The following is a 22,554-nucleotide window of genomic DNA, read 5'->3' as shown; positions in this document are numbered from 1 at the left end:
ACTGTATGAGCTCCTCTCATTCTAGTGTATTCTCTTCATTAACTTAAATGGTCTCAGTGGGAAGCTGGGCCCAATTTATGACCTAGACTGAAAATCTTGCCTTTAACTAATTAACTTGTAGCGGTGCCTCAGCTAAATTAAGCTTAATGGGTCATTTAATCTGTCCTATTGCACAGGAGGAATTTGACACTTTTTTTAAAACCAGAGGTACCCAAAATACTCTTCTGGCAAGTATACATAAATCATGTGGCCTTCATGGACAATTAGATACGTAGAGAGAGAAACAAGGTTCTAAATAAGTGATCGTTATGTACTTACTTTTGGGAGCAGGTAATTTAATTTTATATGATTAAAATAGGTACTTCAGAGGAATCATGAGAGTGAATTTAACTCTGTCATAGTGTATGGCTGAGACAGTGTGTGATTCTCCACTTGAAAGGAGCATTCCACTCTTCTGCTAACAAGAACATGATTTTCCCAAACTACAGTGCTACATCTGAATATTCAACTTCACAGAAAATCTGTGAATGAATCCCATTATATAAACCCATGTATAATGATCTCATGAAAAAGAAGTTGGTGCAGTGAGATTTTAAAGAAAATGCCGTGGGGGGAGTTGAAAACCAGGGTTTAAACTTTATCAACCTCATTTGCTTTTAGAATAGTACAGATACTGAAAATGAAATCCCAGAGTTAGATTGCAAAAATTTACATTATCAAACATGAAGTCTAATCTTTTTGATTTCTACTGTTTATTTGATTTCTTTAAAGTAAAAAGTGGTCAAGCTTTACAATAACTGATTTCTAAACTTCATGGATTGGTAATGCTTTGTCTTCAGGGTATATAAGCTATCTCTGTCATGTTCTGCAGCTTAGCAGGAAGAATTCTCTTGCACTGTCTCATTTTAATGTAGTTCTATCTAGAAATGCTGGGTTTCAGCACATCTTTTCTCTGCCAAAGACCAACTGAGAATCACAGAATGATAGAACGAGGAAGATATTTTACTATTAGCAAATTTTTTCTTTGCTTTTTAAAATTTTAATTTTTTTCTTTGACTTTTCATGTTTCTTTTTTTTTCAATGTGAAGCCAAAAATTTTTAGTGCCACCAATTTCTTAAACTATTGCAGAGATAAGATTTTTCAGGGCCATTCCTGAATTGAGGGTTTGTGGATTTTTTTAAAATTTAAAAACAAATTTAACAATTAAAATACTTTAGAATTGATGAAATTGATTTATGTTCTGTAGATACTTCATACAGACAAAATAGGGTATATGATAATATCTTTTGCCAAATTTGCATTTTTGTATTTAATCAGGTTTTCGGGGAAGGGAAATGTGAAAGTTGAATGCATTCAGCATTTCTGGAATTGGGCCATGAAATATAGCAGTTGCTGAAATTGACTGCCTGAATCACGGATATGGAATAAAAATGGCTAAAACTTAGACAAAGGTTATTATTATAAGCTCTTAAGGTTTGTCCTTTTTCCCCTTTCATTATGGCTGAATATTGCTAGAATGAAAAAATGAATTACATTATGATAGGTTCAGTGCCCATAATATTTGTTCATTTCTGCTAAAACTATTACATAATTTCCAGGGATGATTGTAAAATTAACAAGTTTTCACTCGGAAGCCCTATGAGACCTAACGGCACTGTGCCAAATCACTTTTCTTTTCAAATATGAGGCTGAAAACTGAAGGTCACTAAGAAAATTTTTCATTTCAAAAACCAAGACATCTAAGCTATCATTCTGATATTTAAACATTAAAATACAAATCCTTATTCTAAATTAGCTACATATAATAAGCTCTTCCTCAGGTGATAATGTATAATTTCCACCCAAATGCCAAAATAATGTGACTTGAGAAGGAAATAAAATTCCCATTTATCAAATTCAGGTTGATTTAAAAGAAAAAATTCAACTTTCCTAAAGCAGAACTTAATTTTACCATAAAACTTACCTTAAACTTGCATTAGTTGCCACTGCTTCAAATTTAACTCAAACTTTGAAATTATCACCAATATGCAACTTGATTGGAATATGTGAAGCTCCCAGGTCTTTTAAAAGATATGATCTATGTATTTAAACTCAGAATATTTTAAATAAGATGGATGATAGCAAAGTCAGACTGCAAACCAGAGATTGCTTATGTTTCATTTACACTTCTTCTGCATGCCCCTGTTCTGTTTCCAGAACTCCCTGTACCTGTGAAACTCTTATCCTTTCTGTTACTTGAAGGGTTCTGCCCTTCCTCATGCTACTTTATCCTTGCATGTTTCTTTGTCACTGGCTTTTGGTGAATGCAGGTGAATTGAGAGCCTGAAGAAGAGGCGAGGCTAGCAGTGTGGGTGCATGAGAGGCTGTACTTCACGGAAGGCAGAAAAGAGCCTACAGGACTTTAGCAGCCCAGTAAGCAGGGACCCAGAGGCAGTATTTGTGAGTGTGTGTGTGCGCAAGTTTTCATGTGTTCTTTCTTTTGTTTTATTCTTTTGTTTTATTTTAATGTCTTAAACCCTTCTCAAATATTTTTAAGTGTTTACTGATTTTTTTTTTTTTCCCTTAATGAAATGTGTGCTTCCTTTCCTTTGCCATCTGGCAAATTTTAATGTATCCATATGGTCCATAATAAATACTGTTCTTTCAGGCAGCAGCTAGTCTACCCTCCCTGCTCCCATTTCCCAGCCTCCTATCTCTTGTATGTGTGATCACAGCGAGTATTGTTATTATGAGGCCGTTGACCTCTGAGAGGAGATGTGGACCTGAGCATCTGTTTTACCTTATTTATTCTTACAGTAATTAGGAGACCTAGTAAAGTAGCATTTGGGATAACTCACTGAATACACTTCTTCAGTGTCCAAAAAATGACAGTTCAGTCAAAGCCTGTTTGATTTTTCTGGAACACACAGATTGTTCATACAGTGTTTGTTATGTATGTTGCTTCCTGCAGGGACCTTTTGAGTCCATGAAGCTTTTTATTTCTCATTTCTTCAAAAAATCAATCATGCTTTAGTCATGTCTGTAATAATATGGTTAAAGTCAGTCCTATGTATAACTGACTTGTAAACAAACACATTTATTTTCACATACTCAGGTGTATAAACCATTTGTTGTCTATGGATGGCCTAGTGTATGTGTATGGGAAGCTACCCTCATAGACATTGTTCAGTTGATGCTATTTTTAGATCTGTTATGCAGAATGTATCAGTAAAATTGCTATATAATTCTAAATCAGTAGTTGCTTCTAGCATAAATTAATTTTAAGTATTTTAGTCTACTTTTCACAAAAATGGCTAAGTTTGTTAAGTTGGAAGAAACACAGAAGTGACTTGTAACTAGTTGGTGTGATTTTTTCTTTATTAGAATTTACAAAATTCTCATATAAATAAATCGGAGTATATGTTGTTTTTATTAACGCACATTTAATACTGTGAAATACTGAAATCTTGGGGTTATATTACTTGATTTGATGCAGAGTTAATGAAAATGGTACACTTTCAGATTTAAGAATTTATATGCTTGTTTTTCAGCTTTTGGGGCTTTCACCAGATTTTAATAGAATAGAACCTCCATCTTAAAAAAGAAATCTGAATTGTTAATGTTTGAGAAATCCTTAACAGAGAAGTTCTTATGGAAGCATTGTGGTTTGTGAATACAGCACTTTGGAAAACACAATTTATTTGAACTTCCTTTTGCAGGCTTCTTTATAGTTTAGCCTTTAATGCCAGATTCCTGAGGCATCTTTGGTATTTGATATCTTCGATGACTACACGAATGATTACAGGGTATGTATGATACCATATCTGCAACAGCCTTTGTTAAAATAGCACATATCTAATGAGAGGAGAATGAGACCATTAGTGGTATGACAATGTTTATGGAAGGTGATTAAACCAAAACTCTAATGGTTACCTACTTCCTATGGTTTCATAAAACTGAACAAACTCCTGGCAGTTGGACAGTAAATAAATAAAATCTGCATTTAAAGTGAGGTGGATGTTTTACAGTTTTTGGAGTGCTTCCTAGCATCAGTATAACAAACACCAAATCTTCAAGTGCTTCATCCCAACTTTGTGAGTTTTATCTCTTAGGCTTTAACTAATCCAAAAATTGATGGTGGCAGAAACGTATTTCCAGGGACCGAGGCATTGGACCTACAGATTTGTTCTATGCTGACATGCAGATTAGTTACTCTTTGCTTCATGCCTTTATCATAAACCAGAAAGTGTCTGCAGTCTGTAGTAGTTAATGTCAAAGTTACATTGAGACACTGAGATGCTATAGTGACAAGAACTTACAAAGAGTAACTTTATTTTGCAAGGATGGGAAATAGTTATTTAACTGAGGGTCTCATCCTTATTTTGCTGTAGGAACTACTAAATACTTAAAAGCTGAAGTTAATACTTTTGAGAGTATAACCATCATTTATTTGCCATTTTGTATTTTAAGGTCTATGGTGCCACTTCTTCAAGTGATTTCAAGAGGCTGTCCAATGTCTTTAGAAGACTCTAGTCGAATTATCCCTCTCTTCTACCTTTTTAGTTCTTTGTTTAGTCATTCACTAATTTCTATTCATGATAATGAATTCTTTGGTGATCCAATAGAAGGTGAGTTTCAAGCATACTAAATAAGAGTGCTTTGCAAAATGTTGTTGTGTAAGACTATGGAGTTCCCTGGACAATGATTTGCTGACATCTGTGGTGAAGGGTTTTCTGGGCTGACTTGCTAATAGTCCCCTGGGCACTCAGCTTTCAGCAGGCTCTTTCATGGTGATTGCTTTTAGAAAAAAGAGAAAAAAAATGATGGCCTACAATTTGGGAACCCTAGCTTTACAGGGTCTGATGTGGAAGTTTTTAATCATGGTAATTTTTAATCAATCAGTAAAGAGAGTGAAGTTGTTCTGCGCTGAACATGTAGTCTAATGCAAACTAAGAGAATATTATAATTAAAATAATTGTGAGTGCAAACAGTTACAAACCCTGATTGCCTTTATAAGTGTATACTCATTCTCTTTTTGGGTGATACTTGCTTTCCCTACCTTTAGATTTTATGTGTGAATTTATACAATTAAATATTTGTTCTTTTTTAGTAAAAAAGATTAAGATAAAGTTGTTTAAGGAAATGTGTTTTATGTAGTTGTAGGTCAAAGACAATCATCAATGATGCCTTTTACACTAGAAGAGCTTGTAATATTATCACGCTGCCTTCGAGATGCATGCTTAGGAATCATAAAGTTGGCTTATCCAGAAACGAAACCAGAGATTCGTGAAGAATATATTGCAGCATTTAGAAGTGTTGGAGTAACAAAAAATACAGAAATGCAGCAGTGTATCCAGACGGAACAAAAAAGGTGGATTCAGTTGTTCAAGGTAAATGGTGTCAATTTCAGCACATATTTAATTAAAAATTTCAGACTTCTGCTGAAGAGGTGAGATTAAGTTTGTGAGTTTTTTAATTACACTTGTAACAGTTGTTACAAGAGATACCGATTTGGGAAGGTTGCTTTTTGGTGTATTCGCTAAAATTTGAGTAGTTAAATTCTGATAACTAAGAGAATTTTTTGCTTCTTATTTTTCTTGCTTATCGTGTTTATAAAAAAGTTACAGTACAGAATACAGGTTTTTAAGTTGGACTCCATTCAGTGAAGTACTTAAGCGTGTCATTTTAACATTATATAGGTGTGAGTTTCTAACTGGCTTATGCATTTACTGAAGTATTCCTGTATTAGAGGCCTCACTAAATTGTTACCATGGTGTATTGGCTTTGTTGGTGTTCTACTAAACTGTGTTGGCACTGCTGCTTTTGGATTTGCTGGAATACAAATGGAATGGTGAATCTAGCTCAGCAAATGTAAACTTAATGTATACTCTTTATAGATGTACTTCTGCTAATTTTATCCATGGCGTCCTACCTAAGGCGTGAGTTAAGAGAAGCTGAAAACACTGACAGGAAGGAACCTAATATAACTGTTGTCCAAAAAAAAAAGGGGGGGGGGAGAAGTGCTTGACTTGTCATGAAGATTCTGCAGCAAACACATCTAGTCAGCTAAAATCGCTCATTAAAGAAGTGGGAGCAAAAGAAATGCATTTTCCAAATTGAATGCTAGATTTACAGTCTGTTTAATACTGGCGACCTCTCACACACTAATGTTCAGTTCGAGTCATCAGCTGTCCCTTCAGGTCTTTTTATCACTGCTTTTGTCAAGCTATCTATTTAATTGAAAGAAGTTAATTGAATGAAAATGATCAACTAAGCTTGTATTAATATTGCTAATGGAACTTTCTTCTTGGCCATGTTTGGAGAAAGATGTCATGCTAGACTTTAGGAAAGGCCCATTAAGGCTTGCACTTAACCTGATGGGCTAATTAAGGAATGCTTATTCATTCTACAAGTCTAAGATAGCCTCTATCCAGCCTATTCTGCCTGATTTTACAACACATTTCACTTATGAGCGTAAGCATTAATAGCAGTGAGAGTAACTGATAATGTTTTGATTGCATTGAATACAGTCCTAATGCACCACTGAATCTGTAATTTGCACGGATTGATCTAATACATGTTTGCACAATTTAATTTAATTACTTGTCTTTAAATTGCCAAATAAACTTTCGATTTAAAGGTCACAAGTGAAACCCCCAATATTTCTAATGTTCCAACAAAGATATCATGATTGGTGTATTTTTATGTATTCAGTTTGTATTACTCCATCTTCTATATCTTCTCTTTATTTTGTCTGTTGCATTTTGGCAGTCAGAAATGAAACTTACATGCAACTGTCTAAACTCAGTGTACTCTTACTATTTTCAGGAGCCAGAATTGTCTTCTCTTAACTGAGTTGCAAATGTATATCTTGAGGGTATCTCGAGGAGTCTACTTCTACCAAAAAAGGAAGTAGCTAATAACAAAACTTAAGTTGTTTATTTCTTCAGAAGTATTTTGTTAAAGATAAAAATTCAACCCATCTGAAGTTTATCTTATCAAGAATACTGTTGTACATAGCACTAAGGTTTTACTAAGAGTGGCTTCAAAATAGTGTTTTGCCAGTAAGCAGGCAGCAATATCTTCTTCCAAATCATTAAAACAAAGCTCAAGTAGTTAATCACAAATTTAAGTAGAAAGTACTATTACTTCCTTTACACTGTCAAATACATGAGACATTAATCCTTGCAAGCTGCTTGCAGGGAGAGAGGTACAATCCTTCCCTATCATCTATGCTTTTATTTAGTATTTTTTCTTTTTTGGTTTTCTTTCAATTTCTCACTCCTGTTTTGCGTATTTTCCATGCCACTGGTGTCTGATGATACAAATTCCTGTGTTTATACACACAAATACAGGTGAGAATGGTAACAATTATGTGCATATTTGCTAACAGATTGGAGGTCTTTGGTAAGATGTAAATATGAAAATGTCTTTATTTGACAGAGGTCCCCTTTTTTTTGCTCAGTGTAATATTGATTAGTGTAGTCAACTGTTACAGATTCCGTAGTACATGAGTACATGAAAATGAATTTTGTCAAATAAAAGAATTATTTCACTATCTTGAGTTAATACTGCAAAAACGTGTTGCTAATTTTGCTGAACTTCAGTTTTGAATGTTACTTGAACATGGTGCTCTATTGAAAAGAAATACTGACTGTGATATTTATTGGGATGGGTATCACAGTATCACAGTATATCAGAGGTTGGAAGGGACCTCAAGAGATCGTCAGGTCCAACATCCCTGCCAGAGCAGGATCACGGGAAGGAAATGGGTCTTTCCTTTCAGTAAATCACCGACTTACAATTTTTTTACAAAGGAGTCCTGAGTTCAGATTGTTAAGATTTTCAGTACCCATTCATTATGTAGGTGGAACTCTAATCTCATCTAATTTGATTCAGCTTCTTTTAAGAATTCTCTAACTGCTTGTAAAATACTTCATTAGCATGGCCTTCACATGGATAACATTGGTTTTTTTTTTTAACCTTTTAAAAAAATCTTACAGTGGTAATGGAACTACAGATTCTCAGTGACTTCTCTAACCTGCACTGATTTTTTTTTTTATAAGGCCAAGGTGATGAAAATTCCTGTGTAATCAGACAATTCCCTTAGTAGTATTCTTTGTTCTGTCTTTATTCAAGGCCTTACTTTGCAAAGTAGATCTTAAAAGGTCCTTTGTGTGGTATCTAGACACAGAATTCCTTAGAAGGCCCATTAAACTCTTTGTTACTCTTGACACCTGCCCATTAAGACTGTCTTTTAGCAAGATTACTTCAGAAAAGCTTTGTCTGTATTTTTTCCTATTAATTTTACAAGTGCTGTAGCTCTAAGTTGCAAAACAGATGGCTGTTCATTGTAGAAGAGGTGATGTCTTCATAGGCTGGTAATTTAATACTGTATTAATTCCACTTAATTATGTTTTATGTAGTGTTGGGCTAAGTTGGTTCTGCTTTGGATGGAAGGATTCCTGGATTTGAAGAAATGTCCAAGAAAAATACTAAAATTGCAAAGACCCTGCTGACCATGATAACTGTTGTTCTCAGCCTCCCAATTTTGTTATGAACATATGAATAACTACTTACCGATTCAGTCATTTTTTGACTGTAATTATAATAATGCTATAATTACCTTTCATCATTTTAATTCCTTGTGAATAAAATAGAATTAAACATAGTGGGTTTTCAGGTAAATGCTTTATACCTTCTGTTGGAAAAGGGCCTACTAAGGTAATACAGTGAAGGGCTTTTACAGAACACATTTTACAGTGATACAGTGTATATCTCTACACACATATGAAGCACTGTAGATGCTTTTTAGGCTTCTTAGGGTGATCACCAGAAGAATATTTGGTAACTATTCTTATTCTGGAAATGGTTATCCAGTCATTTTCTCAGGAGTGATTTTTACTTTCTGATCTGAATCTAGTATGTTGGATCCTTTAACAATCATATGGCAGGGTTTACTGTAAACAGCTGAGCTAGCCACACTAGAGAGTGTGTTTTAATAGAGAAAAGAACTTAGAGGGTACAGTTCATTTGATAAATTACTACCTACTTCGGGATGAGGTAATCTATTTCTTCTCTGGCCAGCTTTGAAAACAGTAGTAAGATATTCATTGACAAGAAAATGAGCCTGTACTTCTTTTTGGATGTAGACCCATACCTTTAAAAATATCAGCATTTGTTTTTCCACATGGATAATCACCTCAGTGTCTGCTGAGGTGATATCATTAGCAGACACTTACGGTTCCTCTGAGGCACTTCTAGCTGGAAATACTTTAGCTTGTTAATGCAGTAACAGGAAGTAGTCAATCTTTCATGTACTTCAGAGATGTTTCTTTTGATGTTATGTTTTGCTGCCAATTTAATGCTTCTGCTCTCTCCTCTACTTTCTGAAGCTGATGCTATTTTTTGTATAGTTTGACCATTGAGAAGCACACCACATGATCTTATGCTGACTAGTTAAACTTAGCTAACTATTTACTGTAGACAGAAATACCCATTCTTTATTGGTTGATGTCTCAAATTTGCCTAGTGTGGAGTGAAATGAGCTTTGTCGTGAGCATCAAGCAGAAGTTCTGTTCTTCTGTGAAATTCTGGAACCTTATATAAGCAAAAAATGGTATAAATTACATGGTTAGATGTAACTTTCTTTAAATAAGTAATTTAATGCTGATAGCGAGCTATTTAGGCTTCCCTGTAGTGGCATACAACTTTTTAGGTGGACGAGTCCTAGGTAGTCCTTGTTCTTAGATACTGGAATGATACTTTTAAGTCACAAAAAAAAATATTTTAAAGTAAGGCACAATTACTTGCTCTTACATTTAAATACCTTAGGATGAGAGTAAGTTTTTGTAAGTTAAATATAAGTAGCAATTGAGTACATTACTGGAAGATACTTTTAAGAAGTTTTGCTTGTGGATTGTACAGCTTCATTCACAGTGATAAATGTACATTCAATGTATGTGTTTCTGACACCTAGGTCATCACAAACCTAGTGAAAATGTTGAAATCTAGAGACACAAGGAGAAATTTCTGCCCACCAAATCACTGGCTCTCAGAACAAGAAAACATTAAAGCAGATAAGGTAGGAGTAATGTCCTTTTACCACATAGCCTTACAGCTGTCAGCATTTCAGTGGTAATGTGTTTGGTTGCTGATAGTTTCAATGATGTTGCACAGATCGTGTGGTTTAAAAGCTGGAGTAATGCTGCTTTTGTCTAACACTGAAGTCTTGCATCTGTTATGAAATACCTGTTAATTCACATTTCCAATTCATTAAGTAGAACTTTGTCTACAGTGCAATGTTGTAAGTCGTCTGTTTTTGTAGCAGAGGAGAGTTGAAAATCTGGTAGCGTTTTGTTAGACGTATATGTTCTAGTTATTTTAAGTACTTCTCATAATAAAAATGCTAAAGAAAATAATTCTTCTGTAGTGGGGAAAACCCCCTCAAAGTGGTCTTCCAAAAGAAAACAAAATTCAGTAGCATTTCTCTGCTAAACTCACCTAGAAGTTGGCTTTTTTTTCTTAAGAGCTTTTGAAAGAAACTACATTGAGCTTAAAAATCGTGTATGCGTGTGCAAAAGAAAATGCTCATATGTATGTGCAAGTACATCCTTTGAATATTTGAGTAGCTAGTTACAGCTCAAATAGGCTTCACCCTGCGCTGTTAGATGTCTTAACAGTTGAAAGTTTTGCATGGAATGGTTACCAATGAACTCTTCTGTTTATTTTTGATGATTGTACATTTGCTTGGCTTACATTCAAGATTCCCATTTCTCTGTATGACAGTTTTTTATCGTAATTATGAAATCATGCTTACACACCTTAGAAAAAAGAGCAGTAGTTGTAAACTGTGATGCTAACCTCCATAAGAAGTGAACAATTTATTGGACATCTCAGTTTCTCTAGTATCTTAAATACCAGGACTTAATGCAACATTGCATGGTATTTTTAGATGACAGATGGACTTCATATTACACTGTGAATTTTGCAGCTTAGCTTTAAAGAACAAGTATAAGGAGTAGTTCAGACATTGCTTTGGATGTGACAATTTAATATGTTTACTATGTAATAGTAAATTGTAATAGGAAATTTGACAATCATAGGTTGAACTGTAAAATACTGTTAATTTATTAGGTTACACAGCTTTATGTGCCATCTGCTAGACATGTCTGGAGAGTCAGAAGAATGGGAAGAATAGGACCTTTGCAGTCTACTTTGGATGGTAAGATGCCTTCTAGGCAATTTTTGCTACAGCTTATCCTATACAAAGAATATTGTTTATTTTGTATGAAAAAATCTTATTGATAACCAAAAGCAAGGCAATCTTTCATAGTTTTGTTTCAGATATTAAAAAAAAATGTATATTTGTGTACAAATGCGTGTGTATGTCTTTGGAATATTTAATGTATAACAGCTTTCACCCAGCTTCTACTGTCGACTGGGGGAAATGGTGAGGTGGACAGATGATATGTTAGAAATACAGATACTGATGTATAAAAGGCAGTTGCATAAGAAACAAAATTTTAAAAGTTGCAGATATAAAGGGTTGAGGTTTTGCTTTTACTGTGTAATATAAAGATACGTTATTATATATTAAACTGTTACAAACAAGCTCAGTGATAACTGCATTGCTGTTTACAAATACTGCCTCTAATTAGATAAGGCAGAAATGTAACCCCTTGAGTTTTTCAAAATATCTGCACTTCATGGCACTTCTAAAGAAAGATGAGAGAATTGGACAAATATAGCACTCGAGTGAATTTACACTAGTTTAGTTGTGGCAATGTGCTTTCTCCTGTAGACAGTCTGTTTCTTTCAACTTTTCATAATTTAGTAGTATCACTAGGCTAGAATTTTACCTTGCTGTGCTCAGGTAAAAAATTAATTACATCACTAGTACTTGTGAAGATTTAATAATGAGTGAAAAATGAGGCCTTTGGGCAGGAAAGCGATTCACCTATCAGAGTCCATATCTTTCAAGGTGATGTAATCTGCTTGAGTACCGTAGCCAGATATAGTAGATCATTTAGAGAGGACCGTAGCCTTTGAATGCTGCCTTAGAGTTATACAGAATTAAGGGCTTTATCCAAGGTTGAAACCTAAGGAATTCTTATGTTATTTTTTATTTGAATAACTACAGTGGTAGAAGTTTACTCTGGTTGCCTTGTTTGTATAGTTGCGAGATAACAGCTAGTTGGTCCAGTTTAAGTACTCCTCGGAATTTTGAAATGAATATTTTTTCAGTTTAATTTCTCTCTTTGGAAATAGCCTATTTGAGGTGATGGATAATATGGCATCTTAAAAGCAGGTGTTTTAGCAAAAATTTTCAGGCTTCAACAGGCCTGTATCCTGAGTACCTTATGGTACTGCTTGTTCCATTGACCTACATGACTTTTGACAGCCACACTTTTGTGACGTTCTCCGCTGTCAGACCTGTTCCATGTTTATTACTTCCATAGTCTTCCCCATGTGATGAGTCTACTAGCCTCTTTCTGCTCATATGTGTAGTATCTTGAGTTCTTTCCCTTGTTTTCCTTCCCATAGTAGTACCAGTTCCTTCTGTTTCATTAATGCCTTGGTCTGGGGCAGTTGATGGATGAAGAAATGCATGTGCTGTGGCTGGTGCCAAGCAGCAGTGCACCCTTGTTTGCTGGCTGGCTGTCAAACAAGCTGACACACTGAACAGAGTGGATAACTGAGCTCTTCTTGCTGCTTCTGTGATTAGGTCACTAATGGAATTTCTCTTCTTTGTGGAGTTCAGAAAATTTTCACAAAATGTAGTATTTCTGAATCTCTTATGTCAAAATTTAGGTTCAGCTGTTTAGCTCAAAAGGTGTGTTGGAGGCGAGATGTTAAGATGACACTGTGTTTATATAAACCTTGTTTTCATGTGAAATTGGGCTAAAGAGTGCAGTCAACACGTGTGAGAACAAGCAGCTAACAATGTGCATGAGTTGTTTAGTGTCTCTTAACTCCATATGGGTTAAAGCCAATTAGCATGAAAGTACTGCTGAATCACATATGGTCATGTTTATTTGTGCTTTTTCATTTACTTAAATGGCAGACTCGTGCGTTCTAAATGCCCTCTGTATTGATGACTCCATCCCATATTTCTCTTTAAAGAAAGAAGCTGTGATGGAGAAATGCAGATAAAATTGACTAATTGACCAGAATAATTGAACTGTTGAAGTCATGTAGTAGTTTACCTTTGCTGTACGTGCACTTTTTATTTAAAATGCTTTTAACTGTTAGCTTAATAGGCTGCATACATTGTCTTTAATTAAAAATGTTTACTAAGTAAACTAAAGGTGATCACAGATAAGCATTTTATCAGAAATTCCAAAGGCTTGCAATGTTGAAACCTGCCCCAAATGAATATACGTCAAGTATGTGATGTTTTGGGCCATGTCATGTTAAATTGGTGCTTAAAATATCCCTACTTAAAGTGCTTTGAGGAGTGGGGAAAAAAAATAAAATAGAAGAGAACATTGGTGTCCAGTTACAGAAGGGCAGGAAGATGCTGGTCAGGTAGCAGCCAAAGGGAAAACTTGTAACTGTCAGCAAAAACTTGCGGAGTGGGCAGTAATGTGAAGCATTTACGTCAGATTTGTAATATGGTCTAGACTCTGGAGTATTTTTTTTCAATAAGGTGGTTATTAAAGAAGAGGAGCAAAGGCAGCTTTATTTCCACTGGGGGCTTTTCAGGAGCTTAGTGAATGGAAACAGCAGAGAGGACATGCAGGATCTCTCACTGCTTTATTTGCCTGGCTGCCTCTTGATCAGGTCTTTGCTCTGTAAAGAGATGCAAAGTCAGAGCTATATTTACCTGGGTGTAGCCAACTTACCTAGAGCTGTACCTAATGTTCTGTCTCTTGGGATGAGATTCAGCTCATCTAACTTCAGCTGCTTAAAATGTATCTGGTCTAAGCTGATGGCTTTCTGAAGACAGTGGAAGGACCACTTTCCAAGTGTCCCAGGAATTCACTTCCTTCTGTGGCTGTAGGGTTTGGGACTTCAGATCCACGAAAGTTTTAAGTGTTTGGTATACGTGGGACTGGATGATGTCAGGTGATCAGCCCCATGCTGAAAATAACCAGTAATCAGAGCACTTGCAGAAGTGTTCCTGTGTTGTGGGTTGCTGCAGTGTTTTTTTACAAACTTGTCCCAGCCTAGCTGCAAAAATATTGCTAAATAATACTGCTAGGGAGGTAGCAGTCAGGTGGGAAACTTCTAGGGGAAGTAAGGAAGTAAGAGTCATGGAGTAAGAGGTTATTCTGGCCTTGCTTCTCTGATGATCAAAGTAGTGTTTTCCGATTTCATTAACCTGCTCTTGCCTCTGTTTTTAGCATCCCCACTTATTTTCCCCTCTTCTCTCACTGTCCACCTCTGTTTCCTCCTGCTCCCAAGCCGAGATCCCTGCCTTCTGAATAAAATAAAAAATACAGGAGTACTTATTTTTATACACATTTCAGTTAGAAACTATTGCTTAAAGAAAGGTAAGGACTTTGTGTGACTGTTTAGTAAATACTTTTTGGTATGTATTTTTGTGCAAAGTAAATTGAGTTACTGATACAAAGTAAATGGTTTATTTAAAAAATGCTATTTTAAAAATTATTATTTCTGTTTTAAGTGGGTTTGGAACCAGCACCTCTTTCTGTATCTGAAGAACGACAACTTGCAATTCTGACAGAGCTACCTTTTGTAGTTCCTTTTGAAGAAAGAGTAAAGGTACCTAATTTCTAAACTGCTTTTTTTTTTTTTTCAGTTTGTTGTTTTCTTCTACTCTTGTAGCAACTGAATATTTGAAGTTAATTACTTTTCTTTTACTAGTTGTATCACCCTTTATAAAATTCAAAAATGTATTCCAAGATATATGAGTACATTTCTATGTTTATAATAAACTGCAGTCCTGAGTCAGTGGTTGATCTACATGATTGCACCCTCTTGTGGTAAGCAGAGCACTAACTAGTTGTGTTATCTGTATTAAACACATTACAAAGTCAAGACTCTGGAGACTTATGTGCAGTGGGTGGATTTACTCAGAATGAGATGATGGATGTCCATTTTGGGAAAATAATATCTAGACATTAAATTTCTGCATTCATATCTGAGTATGTAGTTTAAAACTTGCAAGATTTTGCTTTTGAATATTTTCTAGATTTTCAATATATTAGGTTTGTTGCCAGAGTCACTTGCATCATATATATATTTTTTAAAGCTATTATTCCCCAGCTCAGTGAAGGAGAAGACAAATCACTTGAAAGTTGAGTGCCCAGAAGCAATTCAAAGGGCAGCAATGGTAGTGAATAACCATGTCTTACTGAATATTTAGAACTGCACAATGACATGATTTATCTTTCCACTTATTTTAACAGATTTTTCAAAGACTGATCTATGCTGATAAACAAGAGGTTCAAGGAGACGGGCCATTTTTGGATGGAATTAATGTCACTATCAGAAGAAATTATATTTATGAAGATGCTTATGATAAACTTTCTCCTGAAAATGGTAGGTTTACGGTAATTATCACCTCATTTATAACATTTAACCATTCTTTACCATGTAGCTGGATATTTGCTTGCTTGAATAGGATGTTAAAAGTGCTGCAAGGTGTAAAGGTTCTTATAAATTTCCTCATTTTTATATAAAGTAATTCTCATCCACATTCTGATTATTGCAGTCTCGTTCTCTTTAACACAGTCTTCCTTAGTTGAAACCTTCTTTTGCAGGGCTTTTCTTCCCATTTACTTGTCCAAATAACTGTACTTAATATATTTATTTATGTATGTAGTTCATTAGGCGTAACCTGCTTTGGTAGTCTGTGTCAACAAAAATATACTGAGACTGCAGAGGATTTGCTAGGTACAGTATGGCTGTGAGAGTGTGAAACACATGGCTTATGAGAAGCTGTAACTTCAAGTGGAAAGTTACGGAAGCCAGTTTGATGAGGTGCAGTGGTGACATATAGCAGCAAGGGAAATTTTTGCTGGACATACATGGAAAATACATTTGACAGACTTGTTAAGCACTGAAATCAGCTGTCCAGGGGGGCTGTGAAGTCACCAACATTGAAGAAGTTGGACCAAGGCACTGAGCATCCTGATCTGGCTTGAAAACTGGCCATGTGTTCCACATGGGGATTTTTGATCATGTGAAGTCGCTTCCAGCCTGAGCTGTTCTGTGGTTCTGTCAAGCCTTCTGTTTAGCAAAAAGAGCTCTTCTTTCGACACAATTTATCTGCATAGAACTTACCTGTATATAGTTGCAGCTAATGTTTTCAGCCTTTTCTTAGGAAGAAAATTACTCATAAAACAGTGACAAGAGAGAAGCCAATAAACTCATAGCAAGGGATTTGGAATTAAAGTAATCTCTAGGTGAAGATTTCTATCTTGTTTAGAGGTACTGAGGCCATGGTGGTAGCTGGCCATTGAAGTTTGAAAATTTGTGTATTATGCACCATGTATATGCACCCATATACATACACACATATAGAGAGAGCGCTATCTAGTACTGTATTAGTGCAGCACAGTGCTCTTTAGAATTGGTAAAAACTAAATTAGAAGGTTAGTCTGTCTTTTTTTTTTAAGATGAGACAGTGTAATAGTTGTTTTTTTTTTTAATTTTGTTTCTGGGGTAAGTCACATGAGCTCCATGCAGGAAAGCAGAAAATAAAGAATTCCTGAAAACTGCAAGAGATGCAGTTTCAAGACTGTAGATTGAACTGATTAAAATCGATCTAAGAGAGTGAACAGATGATAGATAGGGTCCTAGAATTGATCAGAAGGGGGTGAAGAACACTGATTTGGAAGAGGCATCCAGGTTTGTCCACTGGCTCTGAAATGAGACCTACACAAAATTACTTTCTGCAATACCTTAACTGAGGTCATTAAGAAAACAAACTTGAAATATCAGAAATGTACTAAGTTGGTTCTCATGGATCTATGTTTTTATTTATATGTTTACTAATGTGCAAACATTTTTCATTTTTCCCTGTGTGACTGCAATTTCCAAAATATTATGTAATAGCTTCCAGTGGATGACCCTTTGTGCAAAGCGAGTTTCACACACTGCATATTCCCAAATTCAAGTTAGCAATAGATTTTTGCTATTTACTCATTCAAATTTTTTTATATGTTATTGTAGATATGTTTGTATGTGTAGTTACATGTTTTTATCCAAACAAAATTCAAGCAGAGAGTTGTATTTGAGTTTTTTCTCTCCTTTCTCTGCAGAACCTGACCTAAAAAAGCGCATTCGTGTTCACTTACTTAATGCACATGGTCTTGATGAAGCTGGTATTGATGGTGGTGGAATTTTCAGAGAATTTCTGAATGAACTACTTAAATCAGGATTTAACCCTAACCAGGGATTTTTTAAGACCACCAATGAGGGACTTCTTTACCCCAACCCTGCTGCACAGATGCTTGTTGGAGACTCCTACGCCCGACATTACTACTTTCTTGGAAGAATGCTTGGAAAGGTAAAACCAGTGTTGTATAATATAAAATTAGAGCAATATTGAAACTGTTCAGTAATTTTTTATTCTTTTTAGATTTAAACAAAAATTATTTTTTTTCTAAAGCTGAGGAAGTACAACTTCCAGATGTTGGATCTGAACATTTTTTTCTACATATCACCCAGATTTCTGATTAATTTTAATAAGTTACATACTTGAGAAGCACAGAGAATTTGAGATACTCTTGACTGCCAGTTAAGCAAAGTATGCATGTTTGCTTTTGTGCTTATCCTCTTGCTTAAAGTTAAGTTGGTTGAAGCCAATAAAACTATTCTGCTTATGGTGATTTGTAAGATGGAGCTTTCTGGAATTAAACTGCTATTATGTAAACAGAATATATGAAATGAATATTTTCAGAAACAATTTCTAGTTGCTTGAGGTGTTTAATTCTTGCTAGCATTTAGTATGGCCATAATCATTTACCATACTTAAGAGCCATGTACAAATTACCTTTCACTTACTCTTGGTTTTTCATACATTTTGCATCTTTCTTGAGTTTTAGTGCTTGGTATTTTGATGTTGTGAATATTCAGAGACTAATACACACTTGTTGAGCTAGACGAAAAATGAAATTGGGGGGAGGAGGGGAGAGAAAGTAAGAGGGAAACAATTACAAATGTTCATTGAATTCAGTTTTCTTTTAGGGTCAGGTTTAGTACTGAGGCTATTTGCTTTTAAGCCCTTGAAATAATTTTTGTAAGGCTAATTAGTTTGGAATACAAATTCCATTTTGGGGAAAAAAAAAGTATTGATTGCTACTCAGCTATCTAAATCTGAAGGTATTTAAGATGTAAAAGTTTCATTTAACTTGCTGAATTATTTTGGAGGCTAAAATCCTGTTGACTTGCAGTGAGATTGAACATGTAGTTGGATGTCCTTCTAGTGTAGCTGGAAGCAGTTCAAGAGGATGTTGTTGGCAAACTTGAGTTGTTGAAAGAGTGCTGTTCTTTAGAGCTGCCAGTCAACTGATGAAGATTAAACTACCACTTTGTAAGCAAATTCTCTGCTAATGCATCCTGGATTCTGCAATATCCAAACTTGTTAAATAATGACATTTTTGAATCAGCCATTTCAATAAAATAATTTTTGAAGGATGTTTCTGTTTTAATGGGAGATAGATTTAGTACCAATGCAGTAGTTTGTAATGATGACCTACGTTTCGTGTCCAAGGTTTCTCCTTCTTTCTGCATCCATAGATTTTTGGAGTGGGGAAGTGAACACTGCTGTGGTATCATGAGGAAGTTACTTCACTCCAGAAACATTTAGTATTTATCTAGGACTTAGTTGTCAAGAGGAAGTTCCAAACATAATTAAAAATAAAAATGCTAATTTTGATTCTTATTTCTTCCGTCGAAACAACACATTGCTTTCTGTAACTGGATTTTAAAGATTAGCATAAAGATAAATATGTTTTATCTCCTGTAGAGTGCTACAAGTATAGTTTTGGTTTTGTCTTTTTAAAATCAGAGGATCTATTATTTTAACATTTTGAAAGCATGAATTGTTTTTGTATTTGCAATGTGTTTACATAAGGTAAGATGTGACAGTGTTACTTAATAATTAGCCCTGCCCAGGTGCACAGACACCTTTTTGGAAGTGTATTTAGAGACTTGATGAATCAAACAGAAAGATAAGGCACGACCATACTACTCAAAACCTGCCAGTATTGTGGTCTTGGTTAAGTTATTGAATACTCACTCACCTGTTTTCAAAATGTGTCCATTTTATGCTTTACACAAGGTTATTTGAGAGCAATAGTGGATTATTAAAAGCTCCTTTGTAAACAAAGTAGATACAGTGCAAAGGAAGCAATCAGGCATCCACAGCAATTTCTTATTTGTGGAAACCAGTATGTAAAGAGTGCTGCCATCAAAAACTCTCACGTAAGAAGTTTCAATGTTATCAGAAAACAAATACATTAAAATATAATAATTTATAGAAATTCTCTGTCTCTTGGTAACCATTTCGTACTAATATCCAAATGCATTTAACTTCCAGTACCATAGATTTACACCTAATTTAGTTTTTCTTCTCATCAGGAAGTTTCTAACAGCTTGACATCTTCTGTGTTAATGAACCAGTTCAGAAGTAGAAATAGCTGAAAATGTAAAACTTGTCTTTAAAAAATGGTTGTTGCCTCTCAGAGCCCCAGGACTCTTACTGAACTGTTTGACAAAAGGAACATTTGCCTCTTTTCTAGTGCCCCAATAAGGACTTGCACTGGCACAGATTCAGAAAGTTAAAATAAATAATAGGTTTAACTCTTTAAAGCATTAGATGCAACACTTTTGTTGTCATGTCTGGAAAGTAGTCCCATTTGGTGTCTCAGAAGTATGGATTGGATGTTGTAATCCTTTTGCTCTCTCAGTAGGTAGAATTGGGCTGTGGGGAAGCACCTGGTTTGGTTTAGTTGTCTTTCCATATGCAGTAGTTGTGCTGGAAGCACTAAGTCTTTCCACGTGCAAACTTCCCTGCTGCAACTCTGGCAATGTAGTGGACTTGGCTCAGGAGAACCCTGGAGTTTATATTTTGACAGGCTGCCAAAACTTTAAGCAACATAGTGAGAGAAGGCAAGTTTGAAAGCAACACCTGAGAATCTTAAATGAGGATTTTCTTTGTGCTGATTCTTGGATGATCTGCTGGAAACCTGGAAAGAGGGAAATTCTGGTTAACCGCTTAAACAGAAACAGTGACTAGATAGAGAATTAAAATCTGTGCACGTATCTAAGTGTTAAACATGCATAATTGACAAAAAAGTTAAACTACATGTTTTAAAATGAAATATTAGAAGGGTAATAGTAGAACAGAGCCAAATTTTACTACCTTACTAGTAAACATAGGACCATGACTTATTGATTAGATTATTTTTCTGTATCTTGGAGAGTGTGCCTTGTGGTTACTGTGTGTAACTTTGGGTAGAGCTGTGCTAGGTCATGTGTTGTGTGAGATACTGTTCTTGGCTGCAAGGTACAGTTCTAAGCTGAGCAGTATCTATGGTACAAGTAGTTCTTAATCATTCTTGGGCCATATCTAAAATGGATTGAATCAGTGGAAGTCTTTTACAGCAAGGTCTGGATCAGATCCTAAACTCTTAAATCATTAATAAGCTGCACATATGGAGTGAAAACTTTTAAGCAGATGTTTCTAGTAATATATTTGTGTGCCCATTTTGGGCCAAAATCTTGTAGAGAGAAAACAAAGAAAGCAAACTCTACAATGACAGTTACTGAGCTTCATATACTTGAATATTTGGTAGGATAGTGCATCAAGCATTGCACTGCTGTGCTTCCACTGTTTCTCTGACTCTCTGAAGAGTGCTTAGAATCATAGAATCTTAGAATCAAGAAGGCTGGAAGAGACCTCAAAGATCATCGAGTCCAACCTGTCACCCTAAACCTCATGACTATCTAAACCATGGCTCCAAGTGCCACGTCCAATCCCCTCTTGAACACCTCCAGGGATGGTGACTCCACCACCTCCCTGGGCAGCACATTCCAATGGCCAACCACTCTCTCTGTGAAGAACTTTCTCCTCACCTCCAGCCTAAACCTCCCCTGGCGCAGCTTGAGACTGTGTCCTCTTGTTCTGGTGCTGGTTGCCTGGGAGAAGAGACCAAACCCCTCCTGGCTACAATCTCCCTTCAGGTAGTTGTAGACAGCAATGAGGTCTCCCCTGAGCCTCCTCTTCTCCAGGCTAAACAGTCCCAGCTCCCTCAGCCTCTCCTCATAGGGCTTGTGCTCAAGGCCTCTCCCCAGCCTCGTTGCCCTTCTCTGGACATGCTCCAGCAATTCAACATCTTTCCTAAACTGAGGGGCCCAGAACTGGACACAGTACTCAAGGTGTGGCCTAACCAGTGCTGTGTACAGGGGTACAATGACCTCCCTGCTCCTGCTGGCCACACTATGCCTGATGCAGGCCAGGATGCCATTGGCTCTCTTGGCCACCTGGGCACACTGCTGGCTCATGTTCAGGCGGCTGTCAACCAGTACCCCCAGGTCCCTTTCTGCCTGGCTGCTCTCCAGCCACTCTGACCCCAGCCTGTAGCTCTGCATGGGGTTATTGTGGCCAAAGTGCAGCACCTGGCACTTGGATTTGTTGAATGCCATCATGTTGGACTCTGCCCATCTGTCCAGCCTGTCAAGGTCCCTCTGCAGAGCCCTTCTACCTTCTAACAGATCAACACCTGCTCCCAGCTTGGTGTCATCTGCAAATTTACTGATGATGGACTCAATCCCCTCATCCAGATCATCAATAAAGACATTGAACAGGATGGGGCCCAGCACTGATCCCTGGGGGACACCACTAGTGACAGGCTGCCAGCTGGATGTGGCACCATTCACCACCACTCTCTGGGCTCGGCCCTCCAGCCAGTTCCTAACCCAGTGCAGAGTGCTGCTGTCCAAGCCACAGGCTGACAGCTTGGCCAGGAGTTTGCTGTGGGGGACAGTGTCAAAGGCCTTGCTGAAGTCCAGGTAGACTACATCCACAGCCTTTCCCACGTCCACCAGGCTGGTCACCTGATCATAGAAGGAGATCAAGTTGGTGAGGCAGGACCTGCCCTTCCTAAATCCATGTTGGCTGGGCCTGATTCCTTGGCCATCCTTCAGATGCGCAGTGATTGCCCCCAAGACAATCTGCTCCATGATTTTCCCTGGCACTGAGGTCAGGCTGACAGGCCTGTAGTTCCCAGGTTCTTCTGTCCGTCCCTTCTTGTGGATGGGCGTCACATTGGCCAGTTTCCAGTCTTCTGGGACCTCTCCAGTGAGCCAGGACTGGTGGAAAATGATGGAGAGAGGCTTGGCCAGCTCATCTGCCAGCTCTTTCAGCACCCTAGGATGAATCCCATCAGGTCCCATGGACTTGTGAATATCCAAGTGACTCAACAAGTCTCGAACTAATTCCACATGGATTTCAGGAGTACAACACTGCTCCTTGACCCCATTGACCAGCTCAGGAGGCCAGTTATCCTGAAGTCCTCCTGCCTTACTGTTGAAAATGGAGGCAAAGAAGGTATTTAGAATCTCAGCCTTCTCCTCATCCTTAGTTACAATGTTAC

At 36.7% G+C, this 22,554-nt stretch overlaps 1 protein-coding gene across 1 annotated transcript in view; it reads left to right on the top strand.

The window, feature by feature from the left end:
* Positions 1-22,554, top strand: part of UBE3C (ubiquitin protein ligase E3C) — a 63,541-nt gene that overhangs the window by 20,399 nt on the left and 20,588 nt on the right. The window contains exons 11-18 of the mRNA XM_054390018.1: positions 3,700-3,786; positions 4,451-4,608; positions 5,138-5,370; positions 9,960-10,064; positions 11,117-11,204; positions 14,613-14,710; positions 15,358-15,490; positions 17,215-17,462. Coding sequence (XP_054245993.1) covers positions 3,700-3,786; positions 4,451-4,608; positions 5,138-5,370; positions 9,960-10,064; positions 11,117-11,204; positions 14,613-14,710; positions 15,358-15,490; positions 17,215-17,462 — 1,150 coding nt within the window. The remainder of the gene's footprint in view (positions 1-3,699; positions 3,787-4,450; positions 4,609-5,137; positions 5,371-9,959; positions 10,065-11,116; positions 11,205-14,612; positions 14,711-15,357; positions 15,491-17,214; positions 17,463-22,554) is intronic.

This window comes from Indicator indicator, chromosome 20 (genome assembly GCF_027791375.1).
Source record: "Indicator indicator isolate 239-I01 chromosome 20, UM_Iind_1.1, whole genome shotgun sequence".
Lineage (NCBI taxonomy): Eukaryota > Metazoa > Chordata > Aves > Piciformes > Indicatoridae > Indicator > Indicator indicator.
This window is presented reverse-complemented; position numbering and strand designations above follow the sequence as displayed.